Here is a 24,190-nt window from a genome sequence, read left to right as displayed (position 1 = left end):
CTAATCTTTCAGTAAAACGTGCTCTAGGAAATAGCTTGCTGTTTCTTAGCCTCTTTTAGCTAAAGAAATTTGTGCAGGGAAAGTTCTCCCGAGAGTGGCTTTTTCTCTTCCATCGTCAGTTGCACAAAGCTCCGTAGAGAATGGGGAACACAATGATTATGAGAGAGCAGGAGAGGAAAAAAAGCACAGTCTGTGGGAAAGTTAACTGCTCTGTCTGTTGCATGTCTTGGGCAGAAGTGTTAGGGAAGTTGCAGAGACAATAAGGTAAGTGCAGGGTCTTCTGGTAACAAAATTCTTTTTAATGGAGCTTTTTACAGCACTCCACCTGTTGGCTCACTACTGACCATGCACTTGCAAATGTGTTCAAGGTACTGAGGTGTTTAGAACACAGCCTGTGCAGCTCTGCAACACAAAACCTCTTGTTCAACCTCATGAAGTTCAACAAGACCAAGTACAAGGTCCTCCATCTGCATCGGGGCAATCCCAAGCACCGATATAGGGTGGCCAGCAACTGGCTTGAGAGCAGCCCTGAAGAAAAGGACTTGGGGGTGCTGGTGGACAAGAGGCTCAACATGAGCCGTCAGTGTGCACTAGCAGCCCAGAAAGCCAATCGTATCCTGGGCTGCATCAGGAGAAGCGTGGCCAGCAGGTCGAGGGAGGTGATTCTCCCCCTCTACTCCACTCTCGTGAGACCCCACCTGGAGTACTGCGTCCAATTCTGGAGTCCCTACTACAAGAAAGATAATGGACGTGCTGGAACATCTCCAGAGAAGGGCCACGAGGATGATCAGAGGGCTGGGGCACCTCTTCTATGAGGACAGACTGAGAGAGTTGGGGTTGTTCAGTCTGGAGAAAAAAAGGCTCTGAGGAGACCTTATAGTGGCCTACCAGTACCCTAAAGGGAGCCTACAAGAAAGCTGGTGAGGGACGTTTTAGGATGTCGGGTAATGGTAGGACTAGAGGGAATGGATTAAAACTAGAGATGGGACGATTCAGACTGGACGTTAGGAAGTTCTTCACCATGAGGGTGGTGAGACACTGGCCCAGGTTGCCCAGAGAGGTGGTGGAAGCCCCATCCCTGGAAGTTTTTAAGGCCAGGCTGGTCGGGGCTCTGAGCAACCTGATCTAGTGGGAGATGTCCCTACCCATGGAAGGGGGGTTGGAACTAGATGATCTTTAAGGTCCCTTCCAACCCTAACAATTCTATGATTCTATGAAAACCAGCTCTGCAATCCAGACAAGCTTGGAAGCTACCCAGGGATTTTCTGACCTGGATCTTATGTTCTCCGGCATGAATATGGCTGCAATTCCTAAGTCAGGGACATCCTGCCATCAGTGATAAGACTCAGTTGTAATAATGGCTTACTACTGCACTCTGAGGCCTGCTCCATTGTCTTTTGGACCAATTGCATATTCCTTCTGCTGGAAAAACTGCCATTTTTGATCACCTAGTGCTGCAGCCCCTGCCTTCCAAACAGATTGGGCTCTGGATCTCTCTTCTGTATGTTCAGCACTCTGCCACCCTTATGACCATGTTCACTAATGCAGATATGGGTTAATATCTGGGTTTGAGTTAGTGTGTCCATCATGCAAAAGCCAACAAGTAGCTTACTGGGCTCACGTTTGTGCTGTTGGGCTGAATCATTCCTGTCTGATTCATATTTTGAGGCAAATAGCCAGCAGCTCCAGTTACATCAATGAGCTAAAATATTAATAGATACTAATCTGTCAGTTCAGAAGGGAAAAATAGATGGCAGTAATAAGGATGTGTCATCCTCACAGGCTTTCATATCCTTCACTTGTGAACTTATTTAGCATAGATGGAACTGGGTGCATGGGAGTACCTGCCCTGGTTAAGCAAAGCTGGCAGGTCAGAGGTGTCTTTCAGGGCCTGCTCAGCATTCCCTGCGATTGAGTGGCATGAAGGAACACGACCTGATCATTAGATACTGAGGCTGGCCATCCCAAACTGTCTTCTTCCCCAGCGTTTATTTTATTTTGTTTTGCTTCCTGCAGGCCAGCCAGCTGGGAGTGTACCGGGCCTTTGTGGATAACTATGAAGTTGCTATGGAGACAGCAGAGAAATGCTGCCAAGCCAATGCTCAGTTTGCTGAAATCTCTGAGGTAATGTCACAGTATTCAGACACACGAGCCGTCTGGATCTGACTAATACTCTGCGATGTCACTCCTGTCTATCCTCCAAGTATCTTTGCAGCCCTGACTTCTGGAGGAGTTGTGAGCTCCCGTAGGCTCATTGCTTCAGCTTATGTTCTTACAGCAATTTATGCTTTGGGCCAATAGAAGTGATCACACAGACAGCCTTTATGTGCTGTCCCCACCCCAGGAATCTTGTAAAAGCTGTCACTGCTTTGAACTTCTCAGCTCTGTGCCACCTTCATGCATTTCTAGAAGAGAAAGCTGTATTTGAGTTTCTCAAATATTTCTCTTGCTAATGATGATGCTGACTGTGGTGTAAAAACCCGTCCTTAATGGCTTGAATTATGGCTGCCAGTGGAATTGCATGCTTCACTGGCGTGGAGAGAAGGGAGAGGGTAGTTCCCTGTTTAAAAAGGCAAGTGTGTCAACCGTAATCTATGATATTATTCATTGGGCTACTCTGATTTCCCCTCTTTAGGAGGAGTACCTTGTGTCAAAGCATTTTGAATACTTTTTCAGGCTTCCCAGGACACCAGCTTTGCCTGCAGTGCATGGTTGACTCTTTGTATTGCGGTGATTATATCTTGAAGAACTCGGTTGCCAAGAAAACATGAACTTCATGTATGTGTCCTTAGAAACAATCAGAGCTGAATAACACTGGCGGCATTTATTGCTCTGAATAAACTCCTGAGTACATTCAATATTGCACGTCCTTTTCGATTTTTATGATAAAGAGGTGAAATAAAACATGTTCCCTCTGTGAAATGGGGGAAGGAAGGCTTGACTTTTGGTACCTGCTGTACTACTCACCAGAGTGCAAATGTCTTCTTTCCTGAACATTTCCATGAGGTTATTCTGGTCCATTGCCTGACAACTTCTGTGCTCTAGTGGTGTCAACTCATTAGTAAAGAAGCTTCCCCTGTGCTTACTTTTCCTTCAGTACTAAAACATATTTCATGGGCTTTCCCATTTATTTATAGTAATATGTACAGATAGTATTATGGTAGCCCCTAGAAGACAGAATAGACATTAAGACCCCAGTGTCCTGGGCTCTGTGCAAATGTGATCCCTCGGTTTTGCTCTTTTCTGAAGGATAATTCTGAAATCATCCTAGTATCTGCTGTATTTGGAACGACGGTGATGATACTTTTGCATGTGTGCCCTGGTGAGGATTTCAGAGCTCAGCACATTAATGCATGCACCTTCGCAGTCCATGTGCAAAGAGAAGACTGCAGGCATTGTTCCTTTTCTGCCATGATATAGAGCTGACCTCTCCAAGGTCACCCAGCTCTGAGTACAGGTATAAGGAGGTATAACCTGGGGGTACTGAATCCCAATCCTGTACTTTATTTATTGGTGGTGTACACATGCTGTGATAATGGCTGCATCCTTACAGACACATCTTTCTCCTGCAAGTGATTTAAAAACTCCACCATCCATGTTGCTATAGGTGGTTCCCTGCTTTGCTGCATTTCTATTGACATGCACTCCTAAGAAAATTGCTTAATATTTGAGATGTGTGGGCATCTGTGACATGGCAATGGTGGATTTACTAAGAAGGAAAGCATATTTTTCCTTCAGTGACTTGAACTGTGGTAGGGCTGTCCTCCATTCACAGCTAGGCCCTCCCTTGGAGGAGCAGATAGTCTCTTGTGATCCCATGTGATGTTTCAAGGTGATTGACCATCTGCTACGTGGGTTTTCTTTTTCTTTTAGAATCTAAAAGCTAGAAGCACAAAGGAATCTAAAGATCAGACGACGAAAAATTCCTTGGAAAGTGAGTGATCGATGCAGAGGAGACTGTGGTTTGTCAGGACAGTGTGGAGGCTGTTGCTAAACTTCCACTCTCCCTTTTTCTTTTTAAATGCTGGAGGGTTCTGGAGTCTCTGCTGGCTCTACCTGGGAAATCAGTTCCCTTTTGCTAAGTAGCAGAGCTTGTGCATAATAAACTGCATGCATGCATGGGGAAGCCCCTGCCCAGCTTAAAACCTCATCAGTCCCTCTGGGGAAAAATAGGCCAACCAAAGGACTGCTGTGATTTTCAGAGAACATCTGCTACCCAGTGATAGCACAAATGCGATCATAGCAGTTACTGTTATATGGTGTTTGCCCTGTGGTAGCATCTAGAAAGCCTGGTCAAGATCAAGTTCTATGGTGCTTGTGGATGAGTACAAGACAACTCATGTTATAATAAGCTTCCATACTCACTAATATAGAGGCCAATCCCCTTCCTGTTTTGGCCTATTATCAGGATTTGGAAGCACTCAACAGGTCATGCTGAACTCCAGAAGGGAGGGATGCACTTCCAACCTTTCGGGGACCTCCTTGGCGACTTTAAAAGTGCAATGCCTGATTCTGACCTGTGGGACCAGGCAGGTTGCCAGGGACTTGCCGGAAGTATGCCATGCTGTGTGCCGTTGTTCTGTACTACCTGTGTGCTCCTCATCTGTGGTCTGGCAGGGCGTGCTTGCAAGTGGGCATCTGTTTGCTGTGGAGCATGTTTATTTCCTCTGTGTGTTCATGTGTGTTTTATTGGCTGTTCAGCACACTAACTTTAGAGACAGTAGCTCGTTGGGGAATAAACCTGTGCCTCTACATTCAGTTACATTGGGCAAGTTGCTTTGTAGGGGCTGTATTTAGGTACCTCTCCCTTATGTTCCTGCTGCTTTTTTTTTCACAGCTCTATTATACAAGCCAGTGGATCGAGTGACTCGCAGCACACTTGTCCTGCATGTAAGTATCTGAAGGGTAGTTTTCGAACTCTAGGCCCCTTCCTTATTTTCTTTGCCCTTCAAATTTTCCATGGGGCTACAGGACTGCGAAAATAAACCTGTCATGCTGCATAAGAGCCTCTTCCCTTTACACTAGGGGCAGGTAGTCCATAGGTAGGACCCTGCTGTTACCTCAGTGAGGTTTCCAAGAAGTGCAGAGTATCATCCTCTTCCTGTAGAGATAAAGCCTTGCTCTAATCTGTAAGAAGAAGCTGGAGCATCTTGTCTTACAGCTGTAGTCAGGGGCCCTCAGACCCTTCTGCTTTCCAGTGCTGCTCACGGTTCTGTCTGTTGTGTTCCTGTTGTCAGGATTTGCTCAAGCACACTCCAGTGAGCCACCCTGATCATCCACTCCTGCAGGACGCTCTGCGGATCTCACAGAACTTCCTGTCCAGCATCAATGAAGAGATCACTCCTCGTCGGCAGTCCATGACTGTAAAGAAGGGCGAGGTGAGTCTTCCTGCTTTCGTTACTTTCTCAGTTTCTAAATACTGGTTGTGCCTTTTCTGTAGAGCGGACTAGGAAGTTAACGCTATTAATTCGTTTGTTGCTAAGATACAGTATATGCAGTGTCCTTGTTCTCTAAAGGATGTGGTACAGCTCCTCTGTTTTCTTTCCACAAAACAGTTTGGAAACCCAGAGGAAAAGTATAATAAGAGTTTTTTTCCTTAGCACTGTTAAAATCATTTGTCATACATAATTTCTATGATGCATATTGGCATATTGCTATGTGCTAAATGCATTTGTATTTTACCTGCAAACTGAAACCAAACAGGAAGCCTGGGAGGAGAAAAAGGTGAGGAAACATCGGAAATCATAAAAAATTAGGAAAAGCTGTTTTCCAGAATCTTCAATTCTTGCCATAAAACTCATTTTTTGTTTCCTCATTTCTAAAGAAGAATGTTGTAAATGGGACTAGGAAGCAAAACAAGCAGAATGGGTTGGGAAAGCTAAGGGAGGTGATTGAACTCCTAAGGGTGTAATATAACTCTTCTCAGCTCTGCTAGGAGCTGGACTACACCCAGGAAGTTCTAATACATGCGGTTTCTTTACCTGTGTGCAGTGTTGTGCAAGGAGGGCATAGAGCTACACAACGGTAAGGTCCTGCATGCCTCAATGGGCTTGATTAATCTGCCTCGTAATTTCAGTAGAAAGCAATTCAGTCCTTCCTGATGAGGAAAGGGCAGGACTGACAGAAGTATTAAGAGTCAGAAGGATGAAGGAGATTGGACAAAAGAGGGGTGCATCTCCTATAGTGTATACGTGTAAGAGGAATTGTGACAGTGTGCCAGAGACACCGGCTGATCAAAAGTGACCCAAATTACCCTGTACAAAAACATCTCTTACAAAGCCCAGGAGATTGTTAAAATACCATGAAACTTCATGATGTATTCCCAAATCCTGTCAGCTAAACATGCTTACTTTTAGCTGTTAAACTGATTTTCAGCTGACAAAGATTGGCTAGAAGCTACAGTACTGGGAATTTGGCGCACTTTATCCTGCAAGTCTTGGTTATTGTCTCATATTGTCAACTGAGGAAGTCCGCAGCTGAGAAAAGAAGAGGAGGGGCTGAGCAATTGAAGGCTGAGGTAGAAGCTCAGACATCAGTCACCAGGGCCTCAGTGATAGTAGATGGCCTCGTTAAAGTGGATGCTGATTGAGTTGTAGCAGAAATCGCAGGCTAGAATGCCCCTTCGCAGGGGAGGGAGCATTTTATGTTCTCCGGTTGTCTGTCAGCATCTCAATGAGGGATGGAGGCTTTGAAAAGTGTCATGCAGAATCCTAATGAGGTGCCAGAGCCCAGGCAGAGGGGCAGGCTCAGAAGGATGCTCCTGATGATCTCTTTTTGCAGCGGTGTATTTTGCAGATCTTAGAAAGCAGCAAGGGGAGGCTTGTCGGGATTGGACTCAGGAGGCTTGTTCACACACTCGCTGGTCCTGCAGTGACTCTGCGTGTGATGTGGGGAGGGAAAGAAGGGGAGACCCAAGGAGAGGGTTGTGGGTGTGCTAGAGGGGACTGGGAACCCCTTGTGCTCTCCTTCATTGCACGTAGCTTTCACTGAGCCCAGGGAAGAAAAGGACTTGCTTCTGATGCTTCCCACTGTTTGCCTTCCACTCCGGGAATCTGATGGTGGATACTTTCTTTAGTCATTTGGCACCAATATCCCACTTTTTTCAAAGTGGTGACGCCCCAGTTGACACCACTCTGTGTCTAGAGAGTAGGTATGTTCACTCTCTGTGTAGTAATCCAGAGACAAAAGTCTGCTCCCAGCTATTCTGTGTGGGTTAGTGATGGCTGCTCCTTCCTATAAGCTGCTCAGCTTGGGGTCATAGCTGGGTTTTGTTTATGCCTGTAAATCTTTCCTTTTCTACTTATCCTTTCCTCCCACTAGTCTTGCTTGTGCTTCCCCTAGGGTGACAGGACAGTGTGCAGTTTGCATCTCCTAATTGACTGCTCTCGATGCATAATGTATTTTTTTATTTTAATGAATCACCAGCTTGCTTTGATGGCTTTTTTCATTATTTGTCTTCCTCCCATTGAAATTTCCTTGGTGGAAAGGAAGGAGGGAAAACAGCCCTTTCCCCTCATGTATTGCTTAGGTGCTGATCTCAGTTACCTTTTTTCCCAGTCCTTGCCTTTTATGTGGAATATTTTTCCCCTTTGAGTGCATTGTGGGGAGGAGTCAAATCTCCTTTGCCAGCCTCTTGCTCCAGCTCTTTTTTTCAGGATTGCTTTGAACTGAGGAAAGCAGCCAGTTGTTAATCTCCCTAGTGACAGGCTGCGAAGGAGAAGAGTGCAGGTCAGGAGAGAGTTCAGGCTCATCAGCACAGTATTCCTCCCTTTTTGCAAAAAGTAATTCCCTGCTCCAGGAGCATTGACCTGCCTGCTGCCTTTCTGCCTGCTGTCAGGTGTCTTTCCTGCACACCAGCCCCCTGGTTCTGCTTGGCTCAGTAGGCTTTTTTTCCAGTTCTAGAGTTATGCATATGAACTGAAAGTTTTCTGTGATGTGTGGACCTCGTTTAGTTTGCTGGGCTGAACGAGTATTTCAGGTAGTGCAAGGAGATGGGAACAAAGGGAGTAAAACCATTCACCAGAGGGACAGAATGGACTACAACAGGGAAGGGCAGTATTGGTGTGTTAAGCCTACGAACGCATAGTTTGGTCCTTGCTGCTGCCAGGCTGACTGTAGCTGGTCTTCTCTGCTTTGTGGTTTGCTGAGGGCTGGGGTACAGAGGAGCCAGGAGAGCACCAGCCCCAGCCTGGCCACACAAGGGAGGCTTATCTGGGCTCTGGGGTCTGTTTCCATTCAGCCTGATCTGCTACGTTCTCTTGCTACCTCCTTTTCCCATCTTTCTACTTTTGTGGTTTTACTTTTTAACTTTTTGGATGGATTACCTGCAGGTATCCACTTTGCCAACCCTCTAAATAACACCACCACCACCAAAACCCCCCCCCCACCCCACCCCCCCCAAAAAAAAACGCACGGAGGGAAAGGGAGTCTGAGTAGCGCTGTACCTTCTGACTCAGAATGCATGTGGTGGAAAATCTTCCACCCCTCAGGACCATGAAGCAGGCATCTTAGCTGCTCACTGCTGATCCTTCTTCACCTCTATCCTCGTGGCTTAAATAGGGAACCTGTTTAAGGTTCTACGGAGGATGGTCCCTTGGGGAAGCAAGAAAACAAATGCTTTGAGGTGAAGGATGTGCCACTATTATGTGCCAGAAGGAAGGGAGTAATAACCTTTCTAGCCTTATTAATAGAGCAGCTCTATGGACTGCATGTTTTTTTTCCTCAGCTAAACCTGGATGCAAAATGACTGTGGAGCTTGTGTCATCTTTCCCTTCCAGAAATAAAGGCTTGTGTTTCCAGCTAATTCAGCCCATTCTTGTAAAGCAGGAATTAATGAAACTGCAAAAAATTGTAGAGTTCATTTGGGAGATGATGGTTCCTTTCCTGACTGCTGCTGGTCTAATGTTCTTTGCAGGATGTTGTTTCAGGGCAGTTCAGACCAACCTGAGTGGTGGTGGCCGCCATTCTGCCTTGCCACACAGTCCCACCTTCTCTGATGTGTTCTCACTGTTATTTGTGTATTCCCACAGTGCCATGGAGTAACGGAGCTGCTTAAAAATGAAGCCTTTTTGAGTTTTATGTCACTCCGCTGGCTGAGTGGCTTAGTATCTGGTCTCATCAGCACCAGGCCAGACACAAGAGGGCTGACAGACAGTTTTGTCTGGGATCAAGCCCACTACATCACATTGGATCAGCTTATGCTACTGTGCGCCTTTTCCCTTGCCCTGGAGAGAAGAGTCTGCTTGGCAAGCTGCTCTACTGTGTTTCTAAATGTGGTTTTAAACTGCAGTCAGGGGACCCTGGGTATCGTTGCCTTAGACTAAGTGTGCTAGGGAAGGGAAAGGACAAAGGATGTTTGCAAGAGAGCAGAAGTGCAGACTAAAGCCTTTGAAAAGCTGGGAGCTAAGCTTAGACACAGGCAGTCATGCACAGCTTGAGGCCTGGTGCCTACTGCTTCTAGAGGCCTTGGGCAGATGTTGGCAATAGAGCAATCAAAAATGATCTTGGATGCTTCACGCTCTGTCTTACAGCTGGAGTCAGAGAGCTCCTGGTGACAGAAGCTTTGGAAAGAAAAAGGAAAGGCTATTAAAAGGCTCAAAGAGCAGCCAGTTTAGCTCCCTAGGCAGAGCATCCCTTTATTCTGCAATGCTGGTCTTGCAACACACGCGCACACACACACGAGGAATCATTTTCTTCCTACGCTCTGCAGAAAGCCAAACCACCTCATCCTCGCTGACGTATGCCAATACCCATCTCCTGCTTTTACCTTCCTCCTCCTGCATCACACATGTTCCAGCCCTTCCCGGGGCTCTCACCCACACACACTGCAGGCCTCTGCTGTCACCACATCAGATGAGCTCTTTCCTCAGCACACAAGTGAGGAGACGGCCTTTTGTACAGCTGTAGTTCTGGATGAGGAGACTTTCAAATTCCACTTTTTGTAATGTGTCTCAGACAAACTTGTCCTCTGCCACACTTCCTGGAGTTAAACAGTACGTGACAGCAGCAGGATTTATGATATGCAAATGGCACTAAAACACTGTAGGATGAATAGATGAGCATACAGGTAGTCGTGAAGTTGGTAGCGGAGGAGGGGGAGATGCTCACTGAGAGAGGTAAGAGGAGGAGGACAGCAACAGGCAACCCAAAGAGGGTATCCAAGCACTGAAAGACGTACAGGGAGAGCTCTCTTGTCCAGAGCACTCAGGTGGGTGGGAGAAGCAGGAGGTAAAAACGTGCAAAGGAAAGCAGGGCCTAGAACAGAGACTTGGGACTTATACTCCACCAGTACAGGAGCTTTGCAAGAGCCACTGAAGGTAAGCCCACAGTCAGCCCAGGCCTCATTTGAGAGATTAAAGATGATCCTAATTCACTCCATTATGACACAAAATGGGAAGCTTTCCCCCAGGCCTCATGGAACATCTTTCTATAGCTGAGTTGAGCTTCTGTGATGGACACCTGACAGTTGTGGGGCTGTCTGTGGAAGAGAGAGGGTCACTCTGCCACTGTGCTGTCACTCTGATCCTAAGCTTATGTTTTCTTGGATGTTTATTTGGTGTTTCTGTAGTCTATATGTCATTTCAGTGTATTTTGGGAAACCTTTAGCAACTTTGTTAACCTTAGCAAACAGAGTAGCTTTGGAAACAAGGTAGAGAGATGGTTTCCCACACATAGGCTGTTGCATGTCATGTACAGAAGGATGACACAGCCAAAAGACTCATGTTTCAGGAGACCCTGTTTAACAGGAGACCACCAAAGGAATAGCTGTTGCTGGCCCTGGGTGGAAGGAGTTGACCAAAGTGGGCTTTGGCTCCCAAACTGCTAGAGAATACCTGTGGAGCTGAGGTGGCACAGGCATCTGACTGGCATGAGTCCTGTCTGAGGGGGCTGCTGCTCCCCCCGGGTCGGGTGGGATGGGCTGACTCATGTCGGGAGGTCCAGGAAGATGCCCTGCACTCCCTCACTGTGGGGTTTGGCAGGGATCTGGTAAGCCAGTTGGGAAATCCTTTTATTGTTTCCCTCTGACCTGCTGAACCCTCCCAGCAAGATGAATCATTTGCAACAAGGATGTGACCCTTTGCTGGAAATGCTCCTCCTCTGCTCCACTGATGCTGAGCAGCCTGGGGCATGCCTGTTTTGCCCAACCCTAACGAAAGTCCTGTTTTCCAAGAGAAGCTGGTAGTTATAGCTAATATCAAGCTCCACACCCCTGTGAGGGGAGATTTCCTGACTTGATCCACAAATGTTTTCTCCTGTTCTCTCCTCCCCAGATACTTGATTGCTTTTGGGGCAGTTTACCCCTGCTGATTGCTAAAGGGAGACCTTCCCAAGTAGCTCATGAGCGAGAAGATAGGAAGCCTTGGAAGGTCTGGGAAACTCAGTGTTTTCCTCTGAGTGGCTGACTGGAATACATCCCTTTCACCTCTTTACTTCTGTTCCAGTCAAGCTCGGGAAATAGAACTTGTCTTCTTCCCACCTGGTTCTCTTTCTGGGAGATCATGCTGCCCAAAACTTTTTGCTGCCTCATGGTAGCGCTCTGTCTCATGTCAGTCAGGGTATTTTGTACCCAGGAGTGGTAGTCAAAATAAACTCAGTGCAAATGAGTGGTACCTCAGTCCCAGGTGGGAAGTATGAAGGCTGTTGAATCACACCCCTGTTTTGGCATCACGTGGCTGAGCTTTCTGCTTGGGTTTTGGGGAGATGTGGAACAGACAGCATGGCTGCTTGGAGGAAGTCTGCTTGAGTGGTGACAGCCAAGGACTGTGCAGCCAAGGACAGGTTAGGTGAAACTTCAGAAGGCAGGAGAAGGGGTGGCCTTGTTGGACCAGGCAGGCCATGTGGAGAGGTCTGCAGCCTTGCTGCAGGGAATACTGATGGGCTGTTCTTTTCTTACTTTGTTGAGGCCTGACACAAAGGTTTCCAGTAACTGGTGCCCTGTATGACCTTCCTGGTCTAGATGATGGTACTGGCATAGTGCCAAAACCAGGCGGCTGATCTAGGGCTGAGCAGTAGTCCTTCGCAGTCCCCCAACAGCTCTCCTGGGCCTGTGCCCTCCATTGCCTGTGAAGAAACACATTGCTGCCACCAGAGGTGTCTTCCCAGGACCAGGTGCTGAGTCTGTGCTCTGGACTAGCCTGGGGTATTTTTCAGCTGGGAACTCTGGGCAGGGTGCTGGGCTGGGCTATTGGCTGATCTCACGCGCTGCCAGTGCCTGGCAGAGGGGGACAGAAGGCCAGGTCAGGACCGTGCCACGTCCCTGTCAGTTGGGAAGGGACGGTGCCATATCCTGCTGGGTAGCAGAGATGACTGCGCTGTGAGAACATCTTTACACCTACGAACAATGAGCAGAGGTTGAGCTGGCAACGAGCAGCTATTCTCATTGCCCCAGAGGAGCTGAGCTGATTTGCAGCGTAATTAATATGCATCAGATAAAGAAACCTGAAATCAGGATTTTGGCTTGCTCAGAAAATATCTTTCCCTGCTTCATTATTGCTCCCAAATGAAATTCTTTGAAGCTGCGAAGAGTGTTTTTGCTACTGACAACATACCTCCTCCTTTTTATTTATTTATTTTTAAAGCTCTCAGTGTTTCTGGTTTCCTACCTGGGATTTGTTTGCCACGGAGGAGGCAGGAGGGGGAGGAGGGGGAGGCATGCACAAGTGCATATCAGCAGCAGAGACATTAATGCAGGCAGGTGTTCTCTCCAAAACCACTGAGGAGAAGCCAGGAGGATCACGCCCACCTAAAAATAAACATTAACATATGTATGGGCCTTTCTGAGCCTGAATCACTGCTGGATACCAGATCTCCACAGACTCTTGCCCAGAGATGGTGCAACAGTCTGCTAGGTAGCAACCCTGCTTCCTGGCGCTGTGGGAAAGGTGTAGGTTTTGCTGCTGCTCACAGAGTTTCAGGACCTTGGTGTAATGGAAGGCAGCACCAAGATGAGACGCTGACACTGCTGTGTGTGCTTTAACAGCTAGCTGTAGTGCTAGTGCAGCTGCAGACAGGAAAATGCAGACTTATAGTCTATGTCAGGAAGTTTAGGGTGCTGCAGGATAGAGTGTGGAAACCAGAATTATGTCTGCAAGGGCATTTCTCTGCCTCATGTTCCTTGCCATCATGCCTGCTGGGCCCAGGACTGATGTGGTTTGTTTTCATTTTGGAGAGCCAAGATGGGAAGAACGGTAGGCGGAAGGAGAGGCAGCGTGGGGGTTTGCACTCCCACACCCTCTGCAGCAAATGTGTTCAGGGCTTGTTATGTCACGCAGCAAACAGAACCCATGGGGCATAACCTGAGAAACTGAGGCATCAGTTCTGGTTTGGATGTCCTGACCTTGCTCAGGTTAACTGCTTTCCTGTTGCATGCCGCTGCATAGCTGAGCACAGCTGCCTCTCGGAAATGGGCAGTTTTCATGTACGTGTTTCCCAGAGTGGGGATCACAGAGATACTGGAGGTTGGGAGTGAGTCATACTAAGTCCCAAGAGTGGGCCTGGAGAAGACTGAGACAGCAGGGAGGGGTGTTGGTACTGGTCAGTGTTAGCAGATCCCCAGCCATGGTGCAGTCTAGGCTTAATTGATATGTGTAACGTGTCACTCATTGGTGTCAGGCAGGGGGGCATCCTCTCAGCTGGAATAGCAAGGAAATAGTACAGGTCAGGAAAAAATACCTTAGTGTACTTGTGCAGAGAAGCTGGTGGTTCCTGCTTATACTGGCTGTGAAGCAAGGCAACACTGACAGTTATACGTATCGGTAGGAATACAGTTTGCCCAAAGCTGAATACTCCTGACTTCCGTTTGAAAAACAGTGGGAGATATCTATTCCAGATGTGCACTCAAAGTCCTGTTGATCCTGACATCAGAGCAGAAGAAGGCCTGAGCGTTGAGTAGGGCTTGAAACTTATAACAGCACACAGCCATCTATCTCAGTGCCAGTGCTGCAGCATGTTTGTCTTTCAACGGAGTCCCCATAAGGGAATTAGGGAAGTGATGCTTCTGCCTACCAAGATGTGCAACTTATTTAGGAGGTTGTAAAGCTCCTTGGAATTAGAAACAGGAATAAAGGCATCAGGGTTGTGCAGCTTCTTTGCATCTTCTATGTTTGGGGAATGTTTATATGATATATAAAAGAGATTTAAATAGGCACCGGGTGGGGGCATATCCAGATGTTCCTATTTAAACACAGGCTGAGAAGGGACTACCGAGAAGTTTGCTAGATAGACGTTTTGTTCAGGAATTATCCCTTAACAGCACTTGTAATAAAGAAGCAGCAATGGCATTCAGCTGTCAGTGTTGACAAACTGCTACTACTGTTGTGATGGGGAGTGGTGGTGTTCGCTCCTCTTTCTCCCTGGTGGGGTAGCTTAAGCCGAATTCAGTGGCCAGGTGATTTCTGAGAAAAGTGGTGTTTGCTGCTCTCTGCTGGTTTGTGAGGGAATGATGTGCTGTCAGCGGTTCTAGCCCTTTGGGACACGGAAGCTGGGCAATGACTCACAATAAATTACACTTGGGTTCAGGAACAGATGAGGGAGAGAAGCCTGAAGTCTGACCCAGAACGAGATAATAAAGGAGATGCGTGGCCATTTCTGCCACTGGGAGAGGGGGCAGCAGCAGGGAGCAGAGCTTACAGCAAGGAACACTTAATAGCCTTTTTTCTGAGCTATTTATTTTCAGATGTCCCAGTGCTAAATATGGGATTTATATTGCACTAACCAAAACATTTTTTCTGCTTTTTCACCAGCACCGGCAGCTGCTGAAGGACAGTTTCATGGTGGAGCTGGTTGAGGGGGCTCGCAAGCTACGTCATGTCTTTCTTTTTACTGATCTGTTCCTGTGTGCCAAGCTGAAGAAGCAGATTGGAGGGTGAGGTTTTCCTTCTGGAGTGTGTCCTTTGCACCTCAGTTTCAGCAGAATCCTGGGTTTAGCCAGCAATTTTAGCTGAATATGAATACCTCAGACCTGGGTAACCATAATCCATGAGATGTAGTTAGACAAGGAATGATCAGCAAGGTAGTACTGTCTATTTTATGAGACCTTGGCCAAGTCCTGATCCCTCAGGAAAGGTTAATTCCTCCTGCCCCTGCTCCAAGCCCTCCTAGGAAAATAGAATGTTCTTTAGCTGCTGGTATTCTAGACAAATGTCATTCATTTTTCTACTTCCCCTTTCTTTTAATAGGTGACATTCTTCACTTTCTTTTGGTACTAAGGTTATTAATTTTGGCCTTGCAGCTACAGACAGTTAACAGTTTTGCAGAAAGAATGGAAAAGGTACAATAAACAGACTATGTGTCAATCCCAAAATGCAGCTATACACACAGTTTTGTTGATGTTTTTCACAAATGAGAGTGGAAGAACCTTTACCACCAACATGCTTGCCTCAAACAGGGCTTCTCTTCATTTGGTAAATGTTCTGCTCGGGGAGACCCCTCTCACCATCTTGCCCTCCTCAAGCAAAAAGTTGTCCCTGCCCCTTTTGAAGCACATGCTTGTGAGGAATGAACCTTCAAAAGAGTGGGACATTCCCAAGAGTTGGATGTTCCTGACAGTAGAGGTGGAGAGGGTTGAAACATTAAAATAGTGAACTAGTTATCCTGGTGAAATCACTGGAGGATGGCAGTTACGAGCTGTCATTTCTCTCTTCTGTTTGGATTACACAGAGGTTTATCCATATTGGCTTACCTTCCCTAACTTTGCCCTCTTAGCTCAGGCAGGAGAGACCTGGGTTTAGATCTTGGGTAACAGCCAGGTCAGAGGCATGGCATGGCTTTTGAACTTTGCCTCTATGGAGGCTTCAAAGGGAGAGCATGCAGGACTGAAAGGGTTTGAAAAAGATCATTATGGTTCCTTAGGATCAAAAGGACTAGATAACAAAACAAGTTGCCTTGTCATGTGCTGTACTGCCCACTGGCCTTTCTAGGCTTTCTTGCTGGAAAGCAGCCCTTGACCAGACTTTTTCCACATGGGAGTCATGGCGAAGTTGAGCCCATTTCTGTATTGTATGCACTATAGCAGGGAAGGACTTGTGGGAAGGGGGAGTGAGTGTTGCCAAACATTGGTGATAGTAGAAGGTTTGGAGCTTCTGTCTTTCAGAAAAAGCCAGCAGTATGACTGCAAATGGTACATCCCGCTCACTGACCTTAGTTTCCAAATGGTGGATGAGTCTGAAGCAGTGCCCAACATCCCACTGGTACCTGATGAGGAACTGGATGCCATGAAGATAAAGATATCCCAGATCAAGAATGACATCCAGCGTGAAAAGGTAAAGGGGGTTGAATACTCCATGCCAAGTACAGACTTAGTGTCTCTGCTGAGATGAGGTGCTAATAAAGCCGCATTCCCAGAGCTGCACAGCATGGAGAGTCATGCTGAAACAAGACTGCTCGGCAGAGGGTTATGGTGCAGCTCTGTTTTCAGTGATATCTAGATGCTCTGCAGCCCATCATTGCTTGTCCTAGTGCACGGCTCGAATGATGGTGTCCTGTGAGGAGGCAGAAACAAAAAGACCCTGTAGTTGTTCCCAGTAGTTCCTCTATTTGCATGGAACCGTCTGTAACTGCTATCCCTGAGCATCCATGTGGCGGGCAGGACTCTTATGCTGTGGACATGAGGAGGACTGGGAGTGTGGCATGCCAATTTCTGGCTATTAAAGTATGATCCTGCAAGTGATTTGGGTCAGAAGCCATGTACTTATGAATTTTTGTAGGCTCAGTTATGCTTTTGACACTTTTTCTGACTTCACTGCTGTCAAAGCACCAGCAAATATATGGAGAACACCAATTATATTGACTGGACAGTCTGACACAGATAAAGTGTCTCTGGCCCAGGATTCTCTTTGCTTGCAAGACGTGTTTTCTCAGAGGTGTTAGACTCCAAACCTTCTTGGAATCCAAAAGAGAAATAAGAGTTTGAAAACTGGAAGCCTGGTGGTGTGTAGAACAGGATATAAATAACATTGCTTGTACCATGAGAAGACTGTCCCCAGCTCTTCCAAAGAACATGCTTCTGCCTCTCTGCCCTGGCGGGCTTTCAGAAAGGGCTTCGGGGAAAAAGTAAGATATTAGGAGGAACACTGTGTGGAAGCCTCTTACTCAAAAGGTGCAGGTGCCCAAGATACATGCTTCAGTGCATCAGTGCCAAACAATATACGTGACTGGGTTTTACCCAAGAAAAACCTTTGTTCTAGCTGACCTCTGTTGAAAATGGATCGGTGGGTGGGAGAGAATTTTGGCAACAGACTTCTAGGCAGCTTCTAGAGAAGTTCCTTACAGTCTCCTTAGTTAAGGATGCTTGGGGAGGACCTGGCAGTGCTATGGCAGTGACATGATGCTGTTGGAGCCTCTGGAATGAAAAGTACAGGGTATAGCTGGGACAGTGGCCATGCACTTCTGCACCTTCATCTGGGGCAGCTGGAATTGGGGAACAAAGCCAAGACTGAGTGTAGAGATACTGCAGGTAAGATCTTCCTGAGCAGCTGGGAGCCCTGTGGATCCTGTTGACAGCATTTCTCCTGCCTGGGGCCATTTGGCTACTCACAGAGGGAAGGGATTGTAGATCTTAAAAGTCTGTCAGTGTAAGTGGGGGAAGACATTGGAGAATAACATGTGTCTTCTGTCTCCCTCCCTCCCTGACCCTTCAGAGGGCCAATAAAGGCAGTAAGGTCATTGAGAGGTTGAAAAAGAAGCTCTCCGAGCAGGAATCCCTCCTACTGCTGATGTCTCCCAACATGGCCTTCCGGGTACACAATCGCAATGGCAAGGTGAGTGGCTCTTCTAGTCTCCCTCAGTGTACAAGACAGAGATCAAGGGGAGAGTGTGTGTGTGCGGGTGTGTTTGTATATGCTGTTGTACAAGGAGGTCTTCATGCCCTCTACTGTCTATGGAAAGCACTTTCCAAGCAGCAGACAACTAACCCTTGCTACACCAGAGGTTATGATGGCATCTTGTAAGGCTATGACTAATTTGTATGCAACATTGGCATTTAAAAAATAGTGTTAGAAATTAATCCCCTACCTCAGCAACTGCCTGAGCAGAGCAATAGGAACGTCTCTCTTCACCTAAGATACAGCTCTGCAGCAGCTGCCTTCTAGAGTCTCCTTTGAATTCAAGGCTTAGCACACTCAGGTCTGTCTTCTCAGGCCTGTAGGCTGCACTTGGCACCAAGGATGCTGAAAGGTTGTGAACAGTCTCCTTTAGCACTGTGGGATGCTCAGTGTGCCAGAGGTATCCCCTGCTCTGGCAGTGCTGTAACCTGTCACTGTGGCCTTTCCATGCACATGGCGAAGGATTCTCACAAGACCCTGTTGCTACTCAGTGAAAATCCACAAGCTGGTCACTGCTTCCTCAGTTTGCATCAGTGTCTAGGCCTGTGCCTGAGGCTTTTGGGTTTCCTGGTGCAACCATTGTGAGGAATAGCACAGAGCTGCCATGGGACCTCATGCTGCCAGGGATGCAGCTGCTGTTTGCAGGGTGGAGCTCTGTGAAAGCTCTGACTGCAGGAGTCTGTGTTGGTGCTGCTGGCACATTGCTGAGAAAGCATATTGCCAAAGTCCTGCCTGTCACTGACAGAGCTGTGACATAGGGCAACCGGCAGGAGTACTAGAAGGACAGTATATCCAACAATTTGCACTGGAGGAGGGTGGGAGGCAGACAGACCTGCTCTCAGTCATCGGTCAGACTAATGCATACCCCATTTTCTTCTGTTTTCCTGTGTAGAGTTACACATTCCTTATTTCATCAGACTATGAAAGGGCAGAGTGGAGGGAGAACATCCGGGAGCAGCAGAAGAAATGTGAGTGTCTCTCAACTGGGCGTTGGTACAATGGGATCTTATTAGACAGCAGGAGTCTAGAGGATGAAGTGTGGGGCAGGGTCCCCTGGAAAATGAGACATGTGCATTGAAATCCACAGCACAACATGGATGTCTTCTGTCTCTGCGCATCTGAGACTGTCTGGGGATCTTTTGCTTGCAGTAACATAAAGGAAATGTGTAGGAAGAGCACTGAGTAAGTGTGTGGAGAGATTGTCCCATTTACTCTGGAGATCAGAGCTCTGTGCAGTTCCAGGTAGAGGGAACAGCTGCACCCTTTTACCTGCCTCCAGTCGAAAGAAAATTATTTACTTTTTTAGCATGGGTGCTTTTTGGCTTTGCAAGAAAATAAGAGCCCCCCTTGTTTCCTGTGAGTGATCCTGAGACTTTTTACTCCAAAGAGTATCTAAATATGCCCTCAGTAGAGCTGAGCTGTGGCTGCACTACAGTCCTGAGCACCACGGTGCTCCTTCTGAGCATTGCTCCGGGAGCAGCTATCCCATGTATGCCCAGAATGAGGGAGCATGCGTCCAGCCTCTGCATTGAATTTCAGTTCCTCCCTCTTTGAATCTCTGGCAGGCTTTAAAAGCTTCTCACTCACATCGGTGGAACTTCAGATGCTGACAAACTCCTGTGTGAAGCTTCAGACAGTCCACAATATTCCCCTCACTATCAATAAGGAAGGTGAGACCTTTAGTTTATGCTTTTACATGGTACGGCTGCAGTGAAAACCTGCCTCTGCCTGCCTTTGTGCATTTTCCCTCGAACTGCTCTTACTGTTTCTTTTTGCTACAGGCTTCAACCTGGTGATGAGTTACAAACTGAGAGTTCCTGTAAAAAAACCAAAAAGCTGAGGCCATATGTACCCAACTTGCGTAGTTTAGTTGAAGTAGATGATGGTGTACAAAGAGAGAGCAGCAGGAACGATAACAATCTGTCATACCAACGTTACTTGCTGCAACAATAAAAATACAAGCTTCAAATGATATGGCTACATCTAAATTAGTAAAATATTCCTGGACATCCTCCAATATGTATTCATTGACTAGTAAATGGTCTCTACGTGCAGCCATCATGCCAGGAATTAGAGGCCTGTTGGAAGTCCTAGCCTGGGACAACTTTGAACTATGCCTGGGAATCCTTTAGAAGAACACTAGTTGGCCAAAATTTTGTCAGAGACCATCCTAAATTACTGTTTCATCTGCTAATATAGATTTAGCCTCTATATTTTACTTTTTCTCCTCTGAATTTCTTCCGTGCTGTCTTGCTGACCCTAAAAATGTCATTGTAAAAGCCACCCATTGCCAGAAGGCATTACAGGTGAAACCGACGCTGAACCTGGAACAGTCTCCTCTCTTACTGAAATGGCTAGATTACATGCTCCTGCTATCCTTTTCAGAGACAGTTTACCCCTCTGCTCATTAACCTGTGTAATACCAATCTCATCACTCTGTCTTTCACTCTTGGCTCCTCTGTGAAAGTAACAAAATTCCTTGGGTCTTTTGTACAGATGATGAATCCCCAGGTCTCTATGGATTCCTGAATGTCATTGTCCACTCTGCCACAGGATTCAAGCAAAGTTCAAGTGAGTTGCAGTCTGTAACACACAGAGGTGTTGATAGGGGTTGGTAATTCAGGTGCTGTGACAGCTGGACGTTGACTGGTTTAGGACTGTAGCATCTGGGATGATGGTGAGGAAGAGAGGTGATTTGGGGAACTGGAAGTAGAATTGGGGCATTGGTGTAAATTTAGGGGAATGCAATCTTTTTAATGCTACTATTAACTCTCAGGAAGACCAGGATCAAGCATGCAGCGTTATTTTTTAGGTTGTCTGTTGGTATTTTTTTTAAAGCAGTGTTTGCTAGTTACCCAACAGTTTTAGATATGAGTCAACCCTTATCTGGAATTCTTTAACTGTATTTTGTTTTGCAATGAAAGAATGGAAAGCATTCTCTGACATCCAGAACTTTTGGTGTAAAGAAAGAGGTGTTATAATTCAGGGGAGTGATTTGACAGAAGGATCAAACCAGGTGAAAAAATAGAGTGAAGTGGACACCCATAGACAGAAACGTGCTTCTCAGCCATTGATGAGGACAATCCATGAAAAGCTGCAAAGCGTACCCAGCGCTGTGGCCGGGGATCCTGTTCTTATCAAAGCTGCATGTGCAGGCTCAGGAGGAAAGGTACTGGGCATACGTGCTTTCTGCTGGCCCTCCTCCTGCTGAACCGTTGACTTCCCAGATGCTGTCTAACGTCACTTGGAACATAACTTACAAATAGGGGCAATGTCTACAGATCATTACTAGTTCTTCAAAAACACCAGGTACCACCTGATTAACCACTTGACGAAGACAATGAGTTTTTGATGGTTGGCCCCTAGCCTACTCTCTGAGGGATATTATACTGCTGCTGTTCTCAGGGAAATTGGTTCTGATGCGGTGATGGGGTCCAATATCTACCTGGGGAAGCTTAATTTCTCATTGGTGTGCACTTTCTGCTCTTTGTGGATTGATTTGGGAAATACTAGGTAATAGCATACACCTGATTCATGGTAGAGATGAAGGGCTTGTCTGTGCTGATGTCATTTATGCAGCTGTGCTGGTACTTCAGCTTCATCAAGGCAAATCTGCTGGTCCAGGTGTTGAGATTTGTGCTGAATAGCGTTACTGATGCTAATACAAAGAACATGCAAACGCAGACACACCCTGAAAGTGATTAATGCAGGTTCAGAGTTTCTAGTAATTTTTAAAAAGGTTCTGTCGCTGTCTCCCCTCCTCAGATTTGTACTGCACATTAGAGGTGGATTCTTTTGGGTATTTCGTGAACAAGGCTAAAACTAGAGTTTACAGAGACACCACAGAGCCCAACTGGAATGAGGTAGGTTGGATTTTTCTTAATGTGACTTGTTCTATGTGCCAAACATTAATGCATGTGTGCAGAAAACCCGCAAATGGAGTAACTTGCTGCTTGCTTAGCACTTGTGCTGCATGTGCTGTCTTTCAGAGAACACTTTTATGCCAGGTTCATTTCTGTCAGGGCTTGCAGAAGATTTTCTCTTGGATTGGCTATAGCTAAACAAACATTTCAGTACAAAGGACTCTTGTCCAGCATTTCATCATTTAAACAGATGCACGCTTGATTATATTTTTAAAAGATGTGAGAATATATTGAAGGAGGAGGTGGTTTTGTTTATTTGTTGTGAGGGGGAAGAATTAGACGTAGACATTTTGCCTGTTTACAGCCAACTCAAACCTGCTGGGGAGCAAAATTAAATACAGGTACATTGTCCCTTTGAATGATGGTTTGCTGAAACTCAGTGGAACCCGACTAGGATGGTTGACTCCTTAGTCTCTGATTTGACCACCTTATATATACAAAATACAATTTCAGTTTATTTCTAGACCAAGTCCGTTAGGGAGGAGGTTTTGGTCAGTCCTTCAGTGCTACCTCCTCATGAGTTTTAAGGAAACTATATTGATCATTAAGAGACTAGCGTCCTGCTGTGATGTATTCATTGCTCTTTCCTTTCCTGGTGCCCTGCAGGAGTTTGAGATTGAGCTGGAAGGTTCACAAACTCTGCGGATTCTGTGCTATGAAAAGTGCTACAACAAAACCAAGCTCACCAAAGAGGATGGAGAGAGTACGGATCGCATAATGGGGAAAGGACAGATCCAAGTAAGACTGTGCTTAACTCATTCCTGCTACCCTTACTGCAAAACGTAACAGGATTTTTGTATCCTGCAGTGCACCAGGGAGGTTTTATTCTGCCTTCTGATTGTCTCAGCTTTGGAGCTTTTTCTCCAGATAGTGAGGTGTATGGTGTGATTCAGAGGCGGGAAGTTAGCAGCTTTTTCCCTCTTGCCTTGTCCCCTGTGTCTACTTCAGTACCCTTATGGAATAGATGCTTGTTTGTGAAAATTTACTTTTGATCTCTGATTTGCCCGTTAACTTCAAAACTTCCAGCACAGTGTATAGGAACTGCACTGTCACTGAGCCCTCAGCGCTGTTCAGGATGCTCCATTTGTGACAAAAGAGGAAGAAATGAATCCCCTCTGTAAATCATGTGTAAGAAATGCTATGTTCTTTACGTCCTGGAAGTTGATTGATGTGATAGCAAGGCCTTGGAGGACAGGCTTATTGTCCTGATAACTGCCATGTCCAGGGTATAGTGTCCGTGACAGCAGGCTGCATCTGAGAGAGACATCCACTGCTGAGAATCAGCACGGGACACTTTGTCTATGTGACAAATTTGTAATACAATAGGGGAGGTGATGAGATGATTGCAAACGGATGCTGCTCTCGGGGAGCTGCTGCGTGATAAAGCGCTAAAGCTCCATGCAAGAGAAATCAGGCCATCAGTGGAGGATGACATGGAGAACATATGTTCCTCCTCTTCTTCCAGTTCGTTGCACTGTCTGTCCACAACTTTAGGAGGGTGTTAAAATGCTTGCTCTGCGGACATATTCTTTGTGTTGGACTGGCTGTTGTGCTGAACAGAGACCCTGCCCAGAGACGTTTTCCTTTTTGGCACGCTGAAAAATAGCACCAGTTCTCCTCCATTTACCTTTGACTCTTCATCACTCCATGGATGACAGCTCTCTCCAACATTTGAGGGATGGTCACACAGGCCAAGGCCATTTGTGGGACTTCAGAAGCAGCTCTGGTTGAGAGCTGCCTGCAGGATCATATCTCACCTTTACTCCAGAAGGGTTCATTGTCTAAATGGGTTTCATTAGGCCTGTTCCTTTCCCTCCCTCCTTGCAGCCTTGAGGCTGCCATGCCCTTTTCAGGGAAAGCTTTTGTCGCTGAAGTCATGGTGGGTGATTGAAAGAAAACTCATGTACAAATCAATAAATGCTAGTACAGGGTGCCTCCTATGTAGGTGTCTCAGGCCAGCCAGAAATCTGTATGTCCCTTCTGCTAAGAAAGGCTTATTTCCGTGGAGCTGAGCAACTATAAAAGAGCAAGTTTTCAGCCCTCAAATGCCCTGGAGATTTGTTTGCTTATAATGGAGAACCCTGAAATCACTGACCCTCTAAATTCTTCAAATATTTTGCATAGAATGATTTGAAAATGAATAAAATCTTTTAAATTTTTAACAACTTTTTTTTTTCCACAAGAGTGGGCATTTTTATGCACAGCACTTGTATGTTTAAATCACTTGTACTGTTAAAACATTTCATACTTAATAGGTAAAAATGCTCTTTGGTGACACTTGAATAAGAACTCCATATTGATTCTTTTAGAGAAACCTAAACATTGGTAATTAAAAAACAAAAAACCCACAAAAAACCCCAACCAACCAAAAAAAAATCAATAAAAGTTGATTAATGTGCAAAAGTTGCATTCTGTTGTATCATAAAAGGCAAATGCAAAAGTTCTCTT

General features: G+C 46.2%; 1 protein-coding gene across 1 annotated transcript in view; it reads left to right on the top strand.

Annotated features, from left to right (window-relative positions):
- The window catches only part of BCR (BCR activator of RhoGEF and GTPase), a 106,200-nt gene that overhangs the window by 63,761 nt on the left and 18,249 nt on the right, over window positions 1-24,190 (top strand). The window contains exons 5-16 of the mRNA XM_063351086.1: window positions 2,017-2,124; window positions 3,874-3,934; window positions 4,838-4,890; window positions 5,238-5,378; window positions 14,742-14,863; window positions 16,091-16,259; window positions 17,637-17,756; window positions 18,712-18,787; window positions 19,385-19,489; window positions 20,316-20,390; window positions 21,585-21,682; window positions 22,349-22,480. Coding sequence (XP_063207156.1) covers window positions 2,017-2,124; window positions 3,874-3,934; window positions 4,838-4,890; window positions 5,238-5,378; window positions 14,742-14,863; window positions 16,091-16,259; window positions 17,637-17,756; window positions 18,712-18,787; window positions 19,385-19,489; window positions 20,316-20,390; window positions 21,585-21,682; window positions 22,349-22,480 — 1,260 coding nt within the window. The remainder of the gene's footprint in view (window positions 1-2,016; window positions 2,125-3,873; window positions 3,935-4,837; window positions 4,891-5,237; window positions 5,379-14,741; window positions 14,864-16,090; window positions 16,260-17,636; window positions 17,757-18,711; window positions 18,788-19,384; window positions 19,490-20,315; window positions 20,391-21,584; window positions 21,683-22,348; window positions 22,481-24,190) is intronic.

The sequence above is a fragment of the Chroicocephalus ridibundus genome, chromosome 13 (assembly GCF_963924245.1).
Source record: "Chroicocephalus ridibundus chromosome 13, bChrRid1.1, whole genome shotgun sequence".
NCBI lineage: Eukaryota > Metazoa > Chordata > Aves > Charadriiformes > Laridae > Chroicocephalus > Chroicocephalus ridibundus.
The sequence above is the reverse complement of the archived record's forward strand: the minus strand, read 5'-3'. Positions and strand labels throughout refer to the sequence as shown.